Source organism: Carassius auratus, chromosome 2 (genome assembly GCF_003368295.1).
Source record: "Carassius auratus strain Wakin chromosome 2, ASM336829v1, whole genome shotgun sequence".
Classification (NCBI taxonomy): domain Eukaryota; kingdom Metazoa; phylum Chordata; class Actinopteri; order Cypriniformes; family Cyprinidae; genus Carassius; species Carassius auratus.
This window is the reverse complement of record NC_039244.1, coordinates 974,862-991,201: the sequence shown is the minus strand read 5'-3', so window position 1 is coordinate 991,201 and position 16,340 is coordinate 974,862. Positions and strand designations below refer to the sequence as shown.

At 41.7% G+C, this 16,340-nt stretch overlaps 1 protein-coding gene across 4 annotated transcripts; it reads right to left on the bottom strand.

Annotated features, from left to right (window-relative positions):
- Positions 1-380: 380 nt before the first annotated feature.
- prkab2 (protein kinase, AMP-activated, beta 2 non-catalytic subunit) lies at positions 381-14,356 on the bottom strand. 4 transcript variants are annotated; one of them, XM_026276481.1, is made up of 8 exons: positions 14,336-14,356; positions 7,184-7,346; positions 6,745-6,902; positions 6,529-6,622; positions 4,193-4,307; positions 3,928-4,061; positions 1,647-1,715; positions 381-1,560 (listed from the first exon to the last, which is right to left on the bottom strand). In XM_026276481.1, exons 2-8 carry the CDS (start codon positions 7,334-7,336, stop codon positions 1,483-1,485), a joined length of 801 nt encoding a protein of 266 aa, XP_026132266.1. In that variant the 5' UTR covers positions 7,337-7,346; positions 14,336-14,356; the 3' UTR covers positions 381-1,482. The 4 variants fall into 4 exon arrangements, with proteins under 4 accessions (XP_026132266.1, XP_026132256.1, XP_026132247.1 ...); XM_026276471.1 differs by lacking the exon at positions 14,336-14,356 and adding an exon at positions 8,036-8,168 and having other exon boundaries at positions 7,184-7,361; XM_026276462.1 differs by lacking the exon at positions 14,336-14,356 and adding an exon at positions 8,036-8,168.
- Between the last annotated feature and the right edge of the window lie 1,984 nt (positions 14,357-16,340).

The window sequence follows — 16,340 nt, the reverse complement described above, 5'->3', positions numbered from 1 at the left end:
GTGTTTATGTGACCAAAGAAACCGAATCAAATAATCTAGAATGGTTCACTTTATTCTTAAAGTAAAACATTCATAATGCAAACTCAACAAATAATTTATCAGTACATACAATAAATGAAGTTAGTGGACTTTCCCTCAAAACAATAACCTGTAAAAGCATTCAAAGCCATGCTGTTGTGTCACCGTTATCCCACGAAACTCTTATTTTGGAGAATCTTTCCTTTGGAAAATCACACTTGCATTATATTAAAGTTACCATTATTATCTTTGGAGTGACTAAATCTTCAATGGCAATACATTTTCAACTCACAGCAAACCTCATGAATCTAATCCGTACTATTATCATCATTAAAAAAATCCTGATGTGATCACGAATCACATTTCTGTTTTTGCAATTTAATATTGATGACCAGAGATGGTAAAAGCAACAAAACCAAACATTTCACACCGCAAATATTTAACACAAACATCATACATATTATGGCCAAACATATGTGGATGGAGATTAACAGGTCTATTCCGGGGATTCCAGTGAAAATGAATCTTTAGGTTACACCTGAAACAACATTCGAGAGAATTACAGTTTTTCTGTCCAGACACTGATGTTGTAGAACTAGACTGACCTGAAAAATCTGTCCCGAACGCCACTGGAACAAAACCGTTAAGCTGAAGAGTCCAGTACACATGTGTTTGGCCAATACAGTGTTTAGCATAAATAATGTTTTTGACAGACGCAAAAATACATTCCTGCTTGATAACATAAAGAGAATGTGTTTGTCTGTCACAGTGAAACCGCTAAAGTGCTCGTCTGACAGCATCACGTTGAAATTCAAATCACATGCAGTAAAACTCCAGAAAACACACACAGTTCAAGATCTATCTGCGCCACTCTGATGCTGTTGTAAATCGCTTAAAATTTCCTTTTGATTAAGTCACAACGCAACTCTGCTAAAAGCACCTCAGTGCCAACGTGAAAGTATTGAAGTGATTTTTTCTGTTAGGAAGGAAAATACTAAATGCCAGTGTGTTTGGCTCAAACTTCCTTTCATTCTGAAAATAGACACATACACATCCATGTCTTTACCTCGGTTTCTAAAAAGAAGTATTACACTTCTAAAGCATACATTGATTCGTTCAAATGTTCATCTGGTTAAACTCTAAAATTGAACTCACTTTTATTTGTGAACTCCTTGTGTCTGTAGCAGGATTCAAATATATGAATCCTCTTCGACAACATTTTTTAAATGCTTTGGACAGATAAAACTCTGGCCCTCAAGATTGTAATCGCAAAATGCTTCAGCTAAGACGGAAACAGGAAGTTTAGATGTCCTTGTGTGAATGTGTGATGACAGGACACACACACGGACACACACACACACACTGCAGATGAAGTCTCAAGCGGACAGATACATATCGCGGGTTTATAGTGCAATCTGGACTAGAGAGGATGAGGACAGCAGATCATGCGTCATTCACAGCTCATTAGATTGGCTTGTACAGAAGAGATGTCACATATTTCTTCTTATAACGATGAGTTGCGCTGAGAACCATCACACCATCCTGAGACAGAATACATTCGATCAGTTATTTAGCATCATATGAGAGCGTTTGGCAGCACACGGCTGTGTTAGAGGTGTTTAATGTACCTTGATGGAGAGCGCATACAGATGATTGAGCATCACATGGTTGGGTTCTGGCAGCAGGGCAGGATCACACTGAAACACACAAAACAGACTGCTAACAGAGCTCATGGGTTAAATTTAATTACAAAACAAGCAAAGATCATTAATATCTTCTTGAATGTTTAAATTGTCATAAAACCCTGTTTTAGCACTGCTCATTCACATCTCAGATCTGAAAAAGACTCATGAATCCTACAAGACACTTAGACAACTATACAGATTCATTAATATTTAAATGTGAGTGAAAAAAAAATAAATATATACACACACACACACACACACACGGTTCGCTGAAGAGCCGGAAGGTGGTTACTATGAAGCCACAGAACCCACCAAACATCATCGGTCCAGCACAGGAAACTAATGCAGGAAGTTCCTAGCTAACCTCGGTCAGGTGAAGAGATGGTGGTTACAGGGGAATTAGGAAGGGGAAGATAAGGCAGATGTTAAACCCCCCGAAGGAAATGAGTAGATACTCAAGTATCACTCTAATCTGGATGAAAGTGCTGATGCCTCGTCTGGATCACATCTCTTATCTTCCCTGTCTCCCTCTGAACCGTGATTCCTTCTACTCGCAGGCGTGTGATGAGCCCGAGCCACGACACTATCCTTCTGTGCCCACCTCTGATCCTCAGATCGAGAAACACAGGAACCCACGGTCGTACAGGCTCAGACCTGGACCTTCGTCGAACGAAGGATTTGAAGGCCGCTGAGCACGCACCTGAACATCTCAATCACTGTCTTGACAGAGGTCTCAACGTTTGAAAGGCGAGATGTATCCTTAAAGACTTACATCTTAAGAGAAGAAGCTTCCCCTCTGGAGAGATAGCACGGCATCTTCTCATAATCATTCTCACGCAGCCCCTCCATGTTGGCATAACTAGTATACTCGAATCTGTGGATGCGGATGAGAATGAACTTTGTTTAATTTTTTAACATTTTTTTAAGAAGGAGTGGAGCATACTGTGGTTTTCTGAGAAGAACATGATATAAACCATCTGTCCAACAACTGCAGACAGACCACTATACATTTCTTATATAAACTAAAGGAAATTACTGATAGGGTACTGATAAATTTCCTGTCAGACCCTTTCCATGTTCTCACCACATTCAGCTCCAGCGTGAGCTAAACACTCTCTGCCCAACCGATAGATTACCACAGAAATCAAGCGTGAGCAAAACTGCTGCAGTGGATGCGACACTATTCCCGCGAGAGTCAAACGTACTCATGCAAATGTTGTCTACAAACTCGGGTAAATGGTGAAATACTCACATCCCCTCAGTAATCCGGCGAATGCATCACAATGAGCGCATCCAACTCCCTCGAGAGCTGAACGCACTTGCTCTTCACTACACACACACACACACACACACACACACACACACACAGCACACAAGCTGTGTGACCCGCAGGTATCAGAGCAAACTCTCTGGCGAGAAACATGCACCCCTAAACAGCCAATGAAGACGAAGAAGAGAATGACGTGTTCTCCCGGTGATTTATACTATATTCAATTCAAGTTTATTTGTATACCGCTTTTTACGATACAAATCATCGCAAAGCAACTTTACAGAAAATGAACAGTAGTAGTAGTAATTAGTAGTAGCTTATCAGTGGTGACTGTCAGTTTATGTGCATATAACAGGACTTTTCTGAAAAAATAATACAAGATGTAGCCAATCAGTGTGTAGACGATGAACATTATTAACAGCAATTATATGATGCAATCACACTTGTAGCAATATTCATTAGTCTGTTCTGAATAATCGCACCGGTAGTGAAGTCATGGGCTGTCGCACGCTAACATGTTGTTGGTGTTTTTGTCAATGTATGCTTCAGACACGGGTCACGACGAGGCGTTCCCCATAGCGACCCCTAGAGGATGCAGTTCCAAGTTCCCTTGAAAGGGAACTGATGTTTTCCAGTCGGTCAAGACTTTTAACACACATTTTGTAAAGCAGCATCAACTTTGCTTTCCAAACCAGAAAAAACTAAATGGCTCAGAAAAAAAAATAAATAAATTACTAGTTTCCCCTTATTAATAAACCTAATTGGTGCTATTGTTTATCCATTGATGTGCAACCCATTTATATCTGCTAACCTCTCCAAAATGTGGTTTGAGGTTTCATGACACTTTAATTATGAACTGATACACTATTTTATTACCATTACTGGCATATGTTTTTGCCCGGAAGCTTTGGCAATACTACATGTAAAGTAGTCTGAGACCGAGAGGATTCTCACTGAAATGTTGGTGTCTTTGTTGAGTATGACTTGTAGGAGGTGAGGAGGCAGGATGGGCGGTGCTTTGAAGCGTTCCTCAGGTTTGAACATGTACACTTCCTGTCCGTACGGCCCAGGAGGAGAGCTGGACAGATCTACACACAACACATCACCACATCAACACTGGCTTTTTCTGCTGGATCTTTTAACAGACATCCATGACAGTGATTGTGCATATAAATGCGTGTAATTAGTTATTCTAACACGACTCACAGACAGCTCTTACCTGATGTATCAGAGCACTCCAGAGAGTCCACCTGCAGTGCATCAAACACCTCAAAATCTGATTTCTTCACATGGATCAGATTGTTAATGGTGCCCATCTGACTGGTGACAACCGGCTGAAGAGAAAACAAATCATGCATTTCAATTCAAAGGAACGATCATGTGATTCTTCGTTCTGTAAAGCACAGCAGATTACGATGGTGATGCATGACATGTAAAAAATAAGCTGAACATCTCCTGCTAATGCTGAGAAAAGGGTTATTCAGTGACATGAGGGTTAGGGAATGGTGAAAAGACCAAAGAGTTTTTATTTAGAGTAAACAGATGAACCCCATTTCCTTCAGTTTCAGTTTGTGCTTATTTTAAACCCTAACTGTAGTTTGCTCAGACTGTGCTGGTGGTGATTTAACTCTGTATCTTTCAGAGGATCACACTGGATGAGAAACACTGCACCACTTCTTTCAAACTCAAACACACAGTGTGTTCACACACCAGCGGCACACAGCTTCAGAATCCTGCCGCACCACACCTGGTTTTCCACTACATTATATTTGTCCCAAAGCATTGATAATGTGCACATTGACATCAATCTCTGCTGGAGGATTTGCATTTTTCAGTAAAACATGTCTTTTTATGGCTTGGATCTAACTAGTGCTCTGCATTTAAACATCCAAAGAGCACACACACACACTGTGAACACACACATGGCAGTGAACACACACCCGGAGCAGTGGCCACACACACACACACACACACACACACACACACACACACACACCCGGAGCAGTGGGCACACACACACCGGGAGCAGTGGCCACACACACACACACACACACCCGGAGCAGTGGCCACACACACACACACACACACACACCCACACACCCGGAGCAGTGGGCAGGCACACACACACACACACACACACACACACCCGGAGCAGTGGCCACACACACACACACACCCACACACCCGGAGCAGTGGCCACACACACACACACACACACACACACACACCCACACCCACACACCCGGAGCAGTGGCCACACACACACCAGGAGCAGTGGCCACACACACACCCACACACACACACACACACACACACACACCCGGAGCAGTGGCCACACACACACACACACCCACACCCCCGGAGCAGTGGCCACACACACACCAGGAGCAGTGGCCACACACACACCCACACACACACACACACACACACACACACACACCCGGAGCAGTGGCCACACACACACACACACACCCACACACCCGGAGCAGTGGCCACACACACACACACACACACACACACACCCACACCCCCGGAGCAGTGGCCACACACACACCAGGAGCAGTGGCCACACACCCACACACCCACACACACACACACACACACACCCGGAGCAGTGGCCACACACACACACACACACCCACACACCCACACACACACACCCGGAGCAGTGGACAGCTCTGTCGTGGTAGAGAGAGAAGAGAGAGCGCTGTACATACCCCCCCAACCTACAATCCCTGCCGACCCAAGACTCAAACCCACAACCTTAAGGTTGCAAGCCTGACTCTCTAACCATTAGGAGACGACTTCCTCATGATTTAAAGCTGACATGGCTTTACAGTTTCATTAAATCATAATATGGATCACCCGCTTGTTAAGTCTGACGTCACGTGTCACCGCTTCCGTATCCAAACGCTCAGATACCACGAGAACACAACGAAACGTGCTAATATAGACTCACAATGTGACATAATACTACGAAAAAAATTATTATCCTAACATTTATCTCCATACCGAAATCCCAGATAGCCAGACAAAGAAAATATAAAAATGATTTTTGTTCTGGACGCTGTGAGCTTGGAGACTGTAGTGTACACCGTAAGTTTGAAAATGTTTATCTTTAATCTGAATAAAAAGTGCTCATAAACAGCTGCTGTGGTAGTTTTCTCAAGTGAAGCGAGTTGAGGCTTGGACCCGGAAGCAGCGCTTCTTATGTCATCACTTAACAACCGAATAACATCTCTTTCTGTGTGCTTTCGGTTTCTTTCATTCACCCAACTTGAGTCCAATTAAATCCACTTTGATCATTCTTGAAGTGAACCTCTGGCTGTAGTCATGAGATGATTTAGACGGCCACCCTAAGCTTGAGCGTGTGAGAGCAGAATACACATCAATCCTAACCACACACACGTGCTGCTCCTCGTCTGTGTGCAACAGACTGTGCCCTTATAACCTCCATAATTGACTTCATGTTTGTTCGCAATTACATACAATAAAAAGCCATGTTCAAAAGTCATGTGACTGTTCGAATGCAGAATGTGGTGTAGATATAGTTACCTCAGAGGGGTCATGAAGCCACTGGCCATCAACAAAGAATTTGTACTGATGTTCACCCTCGGGCAGGTCCAAGATTGCTACAAAATCATTATGGCTTGAAAAAAAAATTAACAGAACTGAAAATACATTCACATAAGCTTAATTCATGAAATAACAACATGCAACCTTCTGTTCATTATGGAGGTTTGTGCTGCAGAAAGACGAGTGCACAGATACCTTTTATTCATGGGGATCTTGCTGCTCCAGTTGTTGAAGGAGCCGGTGATGCAGACCTCCTTGCCTCCTCCGGCCCAGCGGATCACCGTGGGTCGAGCCTGTGGACTCGTCTTCACCATGTCCTCTAGATCTGGAGCGAAGTCCTTCTCACTCGCCGCCTGCACAACACAGCTGTGTTTGACTAGGAGGATATGATAATGAAGTGCTGTTTCACACGAGGTCAGCGAATCATTTCTGATTTCATTTATGAAACAAAGTCTTGATTACTTTTTACAAATTAATAGTCTGTTTAACTGTCAGAGAGAGGCTGGAAGATGGTGATGATAACGATGAATAGATAATAAAATATTGTCAAAATCATCAGATGCAGGCGAGTATGTGAAGACATTTGTTGTAACAACATAACTCTTTTTTTATACCATCATATGTGCTTGCATACTTTAGATTCTGGTCCACGTGTGTTGAAAATATTGGGGTCGTCCGTGCTGTCCATCATTTTGCCGGGCTCCAGGTCTTTATGACCTCCGCTGTCTGAGCGATGCGTCTTGGCTCCATGTCTATCAGCAGACACTCGATCGCTGGTGTTTCCCATGATCAGATCTCTACACACAAACAAACTAACATTATGAGGAAGTGTTACTGATGGTGTAACAAATGTGTTACTGCAAACACTTTGTCACACGGACAATTAAACTGATTATCAGTGATTCAGAAAATTTAGAATGGCCCTTCACAAGAAATTACTCATATCTACAAAAAAGCTTTAAACTGTGAAGGATAATTCAACAGAAACTTATTTAATGAAAACAAGTCTATATTAAATCTGTAAATTCAATGTAAATATCATTAAAAGCAAAATTTCTGATGCACAGTGCTGTTTATACCTTTTAGGAGCATTACTTAGCTTTATATTTTGACAAATTATATATGAATCTTTCACTATGGAGCTTGTAGGATGCACTTCGAGCAAAACAAGGGCTGCTGCATTTCTAAACTCAGAAAGTGTCACTGCACATTCAACCAATCCCACAAAACATTACACACACTACTAACAGCAAGAGGAACGTGTGACCGTTGTTAAACGCTTACTAGATGAGTATGCTCAGTTATTATTCCGATATTATTTTTGTTTCTATGTCACATAAGTGTTATAAGCTAGAGTTTGCTAGCTTTTAGCATGCTGATTAATCGATCATTTACATTCAGAAGAACTTATCATAACATGAACCGCATGTGTTAATAGTGTTTGCAGCAAAGCAAAAATTAAAACAGTTCGATCAGTATTCATTACCGCAGATGAATAACAATTAATATTATTTCCACAGTTGTGAACGGATGAACTGTATAAACATGCTACAATCTGACTGCTAACGGTGAGCCGAATGTTTAGAGACGCCGTCTTCTTCTTCTGGTGTTAATGGCGGTTGGCAAACCAACTGAAATTATGCATTACCGCCACCTACTGGATAGGAGTGTGGAGCGCATAATGATTGAAAGTTTAAAGAGCCAGTAAGATGAAAATTCTAAGCTTCCTATCACTGTTTATAAGTCCTGTACATTAGGTTTAAATCCATCCAAGGTTAAAAAAACATTGTGATTTTGTCAAAATATCATTTTAAAATTACCTCAATTCTCAGAGATCTCCAAACGGTTCGCACGAAGCTGTTCAAAAGATTCAGTTTCCTTAAACCCCACCTTTCTGTAGCATACTGTGTTCTGATTGGTCAACTAACATAAGCAGTTTGGATTGGTTGTTCCGCACACACCTCCACGCTAAACCATGCGTTAGCATCTGTTTGCGGTGAATTATGTCTTATTCCTCTCATCGCGAGGCAAACAGTAAAATAAAAAACTTGAACAGTCTCGCTGCTTTGTCTTCTATGTGGGTGTATTCAAGCCGCGCTTCAGTTTGAATCTGAATAGCTGGTTCAGCGCGGGGGCGTGGTCACATTAGATACAATGAAGGGGGACGTGAAAAACAGACATTGCGTTGTTTTCATATGGATTACTTTATCACAGAATATCTGTTTTCGGCAGCACTTGTTTAGTTTTAAAGTAGACATGTCAATGTCTACATGAGTATTCACGGAGTTACACTTCATTTTAATGACGTGTTTGTACATGACGATCAGCGCAGACAGGCTGCAGACAGCACACATACTGAGTTTTGTTTCTCCCAAGACGGTAGGTGGAGATTATTATGCAAAATGTTCTCCTGACGTACATAGAGATGGGCAAAAGATTTGAAATCTATAACGACTTGTTTCAGCGATTCAGAGTCGACTCCTTACTTTAGAAACTTTATAAAAAAACTTTATAAATCGTGTACTTTTTGGTTTAATTATTTGCACATTGTTTACACAGATGGACAGCTACATCATACACTGATATACAGGTAATTTTTGATTTCCCATCTGTGTGGCTCTTTAAGAACTAAATAATAGAATAGAATTTAATACAATTTAAATGTATTTGAAGAAAATAATTAATTTATGAAATATTCTTGATCGGTTTGTGTCATTTCATAACATAACTTGAAGTGACAAATGATATATTCTGAACAATTTTAAAGCTTAAATTAGTTGAAATCTTGCTCCTTTATAGGAATCACACTGTATAAGTACATATTCTACTGATTCTGTGTGACCACATTTGTTAATAATAATATTTGTTAACCAGTTTCATGCCATTTTGGATTTTATTTACAATTAACCTCTTTACTTTTGCTTTACTCATTGACACTTTAATGTCAATTTGTGCATGTTTCAGAGACTGTCATGTTTCAAGATGGTCTGCTTCCTCATTTCCTTCCACACCCATATGTGATGGTACCCAAAGGAAATTTACCATAAGAACAGATTGTCTTATTCTAAATAGACTCTGCATCACCTCAAAAAAATCATATCTTGCCTTGCTGTTGAAATTCTACTTAGCAAAATGTAAAACTGAAAAGGTCTGTACACATTACTGATCTTATTGACCGTACTTATTTTATCCACTGAAGAGCTAGGAATATTGCTACACAAACAATGCTACACTACACTCCTCATTCCACCATGGAATTGCTTTCCTTCTGTTACCGGCATTCTTCTTACCTATTACTTCTTCAGCAGTACTCAGTAAAAACTTCTACATCTTCCATAGACTTACTAAATTCAGACATTCTGTTATGACATAACTCCTTAAATGCCAATTCAAGTCAGGTGAAGTCAAGTCAAGTCAAGTCACCTTTATTTATATTGCGCTTTAAACCAAACAGATTGTGTCTGTTAGGATTTGACTGGGGGGATAGGAGGCAAAAGTGATTCAGAAGCTGCTTAGAGTCAGGTGAAAGGTGAAAGACACGGTGGAAAAGTAAGAAAACAATCAAAAATAAAATAATACCCTGTACAAAATATATACTATATACAAAGTATTTACAAGCTAGTTCAGCTAAATCAATTGATCTAAACCCCCATAAGCAAGAAAACACTATTTACTCTGTATACCAACTACACAAACTCCTACAACAACCCACACTGACTGACTGTGTGGGAGCCATTTTATACTCTTAGCCCCACCCCAGGATGTAACCATTCTGAAATTGGTAGGGGGTAAAAGTCCCAGGTTTTATATTGTACAGGTTTGGTTCTGGAAAATGGAAACTGGTGAGTGTTTGCAGTCTTTGTGTGTTTAATGCCCAATAAATGATCGTATATAAATAACTTGTGTCTGTGGTTGTTTCAATGTTTTATGGCAGATGAAATGGTGCTTAGGGTGACCATATGAGCCATTTTCCCAGGATGTATCCTTGCTAGGATTTCTATATTGCCTAAAATATCCAAAGTAGTTTGACCAATAACATGCAGGTATGTTACATAATCAACCAATCATGGCGTGTGAGAAGGTGAGATCTACAGAGAACGATCAAAGCAATGCAAATACATGTACATGTTAGGTGTTTGTTCGTTCATTCAACTTGAAGCGTCGCTGTGCACCGATCATTGTATGACACCAAAGTACCAAGACAGTGATTTGAATGCATAAGGATCCGTCTTCTCTGCTCTTTATAGCTCTTATGAATGTCATACAATGATCGATCTGCACTGCACAAACAGCCAAAATTGGCAATATAAAAATCCTGGCAAGGACCTTTTCCTGGGAAAATGGCTCATATGGTCACCCTATTGGTGCTTGGATCCGTTTGTTTGGAAAGCAACAACAGTGATCACAATAGCTTAAACAACACAAAACAGATTAATTTTGATCATTCACTTTTATTTTGTATCCATGAGTGCAGTACACCTGCATTGCATCAGCACTTGTTAGCTTGTCATTAGCGTTTTGATTCTAACCTATCACTGTTTTCTTTTCTCCTCTCCTCTCCTCTCTCTCTCCAGTTTTTCACAAGTTCGTCAAACAACTGTGGTAAGAATATTTCATCAAGCACGATGAGTAATGGCTTCTCCTGCTATTGTTATTTGTACCTCTTGTACAGTTTATCTATCTCTGTCACTGATGAGGGATTCACATGTGATAAATGTAGGGAAATAATTAGCCTGACAGAGAAGATTTCAAAATTAGAGACACGCATCCAAACTTAAAATGAGGACAGAAATAATGTTAGGGCTCTAGATATGGCTTTGGGTGTGTCTAGCTCAGGGATTCCTGTACATTGATCCTAATCTAGATGTGCTCTGTTTGACAGAAACATGGCTAAAACCTGATGATTACATTATTTTAAATGATTCCACCCCCCAAGATTACTGTTATAAACATGAGCTGCGTCTAAAAGGCAAAGGGGGAGGTGTTGCTTCAATTTATAACAATGTTCTCATGATTTCTCAGAGGGCAGGCTTCAAGTATAACTCGTTTGAAGTAATGGTGCTTCATATAACATTATCCAGAGAAACAAATGTTAATGATAAATTCCTTGTGATGTTTATACTGGCTACTGTAAACAGGCCACCATACAGACTTTATTAAAGAGTTCTGTGATTTTACATCCGAGTTAGTTCTGGCTGCAGATTTTAATAGTTGGTGATTTTAATATCCATGTTGATAATGAAAAAGATGCACTGGGATCAGCATTTATAGATATTCTGAACTCTATTGGGGTTAGACAACAGGTTTTGGGACCTACTTATTGTCGAAATCATACTCATATTCAAATAGCCAAAATTGTAAATTCTGCTTCTTGTTTCAAGTATGGTAGAACCATCACTAACCCTAACACTACCACAAAAGACTGCTTTTTAAGTTATCTTCCTGATGTATCGAATTCCTTAGCATATGCAAAACCTCAGAACAACTTGTTGTAACAGAAACTATGGACTCTCTCTTTTTCTAGCAATTTAAACACAGTTGCTCCTTTTATGTTTAAGGAAGGTTAAGGAAACCAATCTGACACCATGGTATAATAAGCATACTCGCAACCTAAAGAGCAGCCCGAAAAATGGAGCGCAGCTGGAGGAAAATAAAACTAAAGGTATTTCGTATTGCTTGGCGGCAAAGTAACCTATCCTAAAGAAAAGCATTAAAACCGGCTAGAACTGATGACTTTTCATCTCTTTTAGAAGAAAACAAACATAACCCCAGGTATGTTGCCTAAAAATCCTTTAACAGATTTGGATATTAGAAGCATATTAGTATGTTATGTGTAAGCCAGGTTAAAGAGATGGGTTGTTAATTTAGATTTAAACTGCAAGAGTGTGTCCGCCTACCGAACAATGTTAGGTAGGTTATTCCAGAGTTTAGGCGGCAAATAGGAAAAGGATCTGCCTCCCACAGTTGATTTTGATATTCTAGGTATTATCAAATTGCCTGAGTTTTGAAAACACAGCGGTCGTGGAGGATTATAATGTAACAAGAGCTCATTCAAATACTGAGGTGCTAAACCATTCAGGGCTTTATAAGTAATAAGCAATATTTAAAAATCTATACAATGTTTGACAGGGAGCTAGTGCAGTGTTGACAGGACTGGGCTAATATGGTCATACTTCCTGGTTCTAGTATGAACTCTTGCTGCTACATTTTGTACTAGCTTAGTTTGTTTACTAAGCTATTGGGGAAGTCGTGGCCTAATGGTTAGAGGGTTGGACTCCCAATCGAAGGGTTGTGAGTTCTAGTCTCGGGCCTGACGGAATTGTGGGTGGGGGGAGTGCATGAACAGTTCTCTCTCCACCTTCAATACCACGACTTAGGTGCCCTTGAGCAAGGCATCGAACCCCCAACTGCTCCCCGGGCGCTGCAGCATAAATGGCTGCCCACTGCTCCGGGTGTGTGCCCACAGTGTGTGTGTGTGTGTTCACTGCTCTGTGTGTGTGCGCATTTCGGATGGGTTAAATGCAGAGCGCAAATTCTGAGTATGGGTCACCATACTTGGCTGAATGTCACTTTCACTAAGTGTGCAAAACAACCACCCAATGAAGCATTATAAATGCATGGATTAGTATTTCTTCATTTGACATTGAGAGCATAGGCCGTAATGTATATATATTTTTGAGATGGGAAAGCTTTTACAATTTTTTTTGGTAGTTTTACAAATGCTAGAAACATGGGTTTCTAAGGAAAGATTGCTATCAAATAGAACACTTAGGTTTCTAACTGATGATGAACAATTGACAAAGCAGCCATCAAGTCTTAGACCGTGTTCTAGGTTATTACATACAGAGTTTTTAGGTCCTATAATTAACATTAACTTAGCAGTAAGAAATTACTCGTCATGCAGTTTTTTATATTGACTATGCATTCCATTCGTTTTTCAAATTGGTGTGTTTAACCGGGCCGCAAAGAAATATAGAGCTGAGTATCATCAGCATAACTGAAAAAGACTTTTGAGAGGGATATGCAGGTGGCTGGCTTGAGACCAGTGGAGGTGTCGGTAAAAGTGAAGTGACATTCAGCCAAGTATGGTGACCCATACTCAGAATTTGTGCTCTGCATTTAACCCATCCGAAATGCACACACACAGAGCAGTGAACACACACACACACTGTGAGCACACACCCAGAGCAGTGGGCAGCCATTTATGCTGCGGCGCCCGGGGAGCAGTTGGGGGTTCGATGCCTTGCTCAAGGGCACCTAAGTCGTGGTATTGAAGGTGGAGAGAGAACTGTACATGCACTCCCCCCACCCACAATTCCGTCCAGCCCGAGACTAGAACTCACAACCCTTTGATTGGGAGTCCAACCCTCTAACCATTAGGCCACGACTTCCCCTAATAGGCCACGACTTCCCCTAAAAAGAACAGTCCAGTCCAGTCACTTCAATTACACAACTTCTTTCCTTTATTAGGTATGTATTTGTGAGTATGTGTGTGTGTGTGTGGTTTCTAAGAGGAAAAAGGATATGGGATACAATTAGCTTCAATACAAAGCCACAATTCATTTGAAGGATAAACATTTGTACAAGAACTTAGATTGCAGGAAATTAGCTAGATAGCCTACAAACAAAGTCAATACATACATTTTCTCTGCCCCGTAATTAATGAACCGATCATGCCTATAAATACTCAAATGCACGTATTCTTACAATTACCACAGTAAGCCACATGAACAATAGAAGCCAAGTTAAACTGTTCATTCTAACAGTAGAAACATATGGAACTTACATAGTTCAGTAACGCACACAAGGCAGGAGACACGGCATTTCCAGCAGCAACTCACTAGGATTCCTCCATGTGGCATGAGCAAAGGGATGATGCTATGTATACAGGTGCTGCCTAATAAAGTCTGTGGCTAATTGAGGCTAATTGAAGGCGTGGTGAACTGCATGAGAACTAAGTGGCAAAGAAAACTGAAATGTGGCAACTGCAGGACAGAGAGCAAAAACTTCCAAACAGCCGCCCCCAAATTTGCCTCGCAAATTTGCTAGAGTGAGAGGTCATGGGGGTTCAGGTAGGGCAGGGAGTGGAATGAGGTGGGCAACAGGTCTTGTATACCGTTTGTCCCCCACCTGGACATCTGCAACCCTACAACGGCCGTCCTTGCCGAGATGGAGGGAAATCACTTTACCTACTGGCCAGAGGGATCAGGGGAGCTGAGGGTCAATAATGAGAACAACAGTATTTAGCTGGAGGTTAGAATTGTCAGTGCGCCACTTCGGTCTAGACTGGAGAGAAGGAAGATAATTTCTGAGGAAGTGGGCCCAAAAATGATCTAAAAAGAATCTGACTATGACGCCACTGACCACGGCTGCACAGCTCAGAATCAGGATACGTGACTAAGGGGAGGGAAGAGTCATGCCGCCCCATAAGCAACAGGTTTGGAGTCACCGGATCAGGATCCGCAATGTCAGAAGACACATAACCTAGGGGTTTTGAATTGAGCATACCTTCGATTTCAATCATCACTGTGCGTAGCACCTCTTCAGTGACAGCTTGGGCACCAAGGGTGGTCTGCAGGGCAGTCTTGATTGAACGTATTTCACGCTCCCACATCCCGCCAAAGTGGGGTGCGTGTGGGGGATTGAACTTGAAGGAGATCCTCTGTTTGGCCAGAACTGCCTGGAGATCAGGGGTCAGAGATCGGTAGACTTCCTGTAGCTCTCGGTTGCCTCCGATAAAGTTGGTACCTCTGTCAGAAAGCAGCTCGAAAGGTTTACCTCTACGAGCTATAAAGCGCCTTAGTGCCATTAAAAAGGAATCTGTATCCATATGACTGAGTAGATCTAGATGTACACACCTAGTTGTCAGGCATTTGAAAATAATTCCCCACCTTTTCTCCACTCGCCGTCCAACTTTCACAGTGTAGGGCCCAAAACAATCTATTCCGGTGGAATAGAAGGGAGGTTTGCGGAGGCGAGCAGGAGGGAGATCGGCCATTTGGGGAATAAGGGGTTTGGCACGGGACTGCTGGCACTTAGCACACCTGTGCTGATGTTTCCTGACAGCTTCACGACCCCTCAGGATCCAGAATCGCCTCCTCAGCTCAGCAAATAGCCTCTCTGGACCAGAATGATATAGGTGGTCATCACAATCTTTAATTATAAGTTTCGTGATCAGATGAGCAGGGTCCAGGACTACTGGATGTATGGCATCAGGGGGCAGGTCACTACTTTGTCGTAACCTTCCACCTACTCTAATAAGACCTGACACTGGGTCTAATTCCGGAGCAAGGGAGAGAAGACGACTGGAATGTGGAAGAGGCTTGTGGGTCTGAAGGCATGCCAAATCAGTTCCAAAGGAATCCAACTGGGTCGGTCTTAGGATGGCAATCTCTGCATTAAGGTAAGTTGCTGCCGATGGTGTTGCAGGAGGTTTTGCCACCCCATTATGGGAGGCAGCTGTAGAGTCAAGGAGGTCCTGAAAGGTGGTAAATTGAGTAGGGTCAAAGATGGAGGGACTTCGGCCAAGCAATACGGCACCACAAAAAACTAGGTTTACGCAGCTCTACAGGATCTTCGGCCTGATCTATTCTGGGGTTAATTGGCCAAAGATCAGGGGGTTTTAGGAGGAAGGCAGGTCCCTGGTTCCACCTACAAGGCTTACCTAGATCAGACAGCTGCTTCCCTCTAGTCAGATCGTCAGCTGGGTTGTTCTTGGTCTTGACATACCCAGCATCAACTAACTTCTCAATCTCTCTGATATAGGTCTCCGCCTGTGGGGGGTTTTGAAG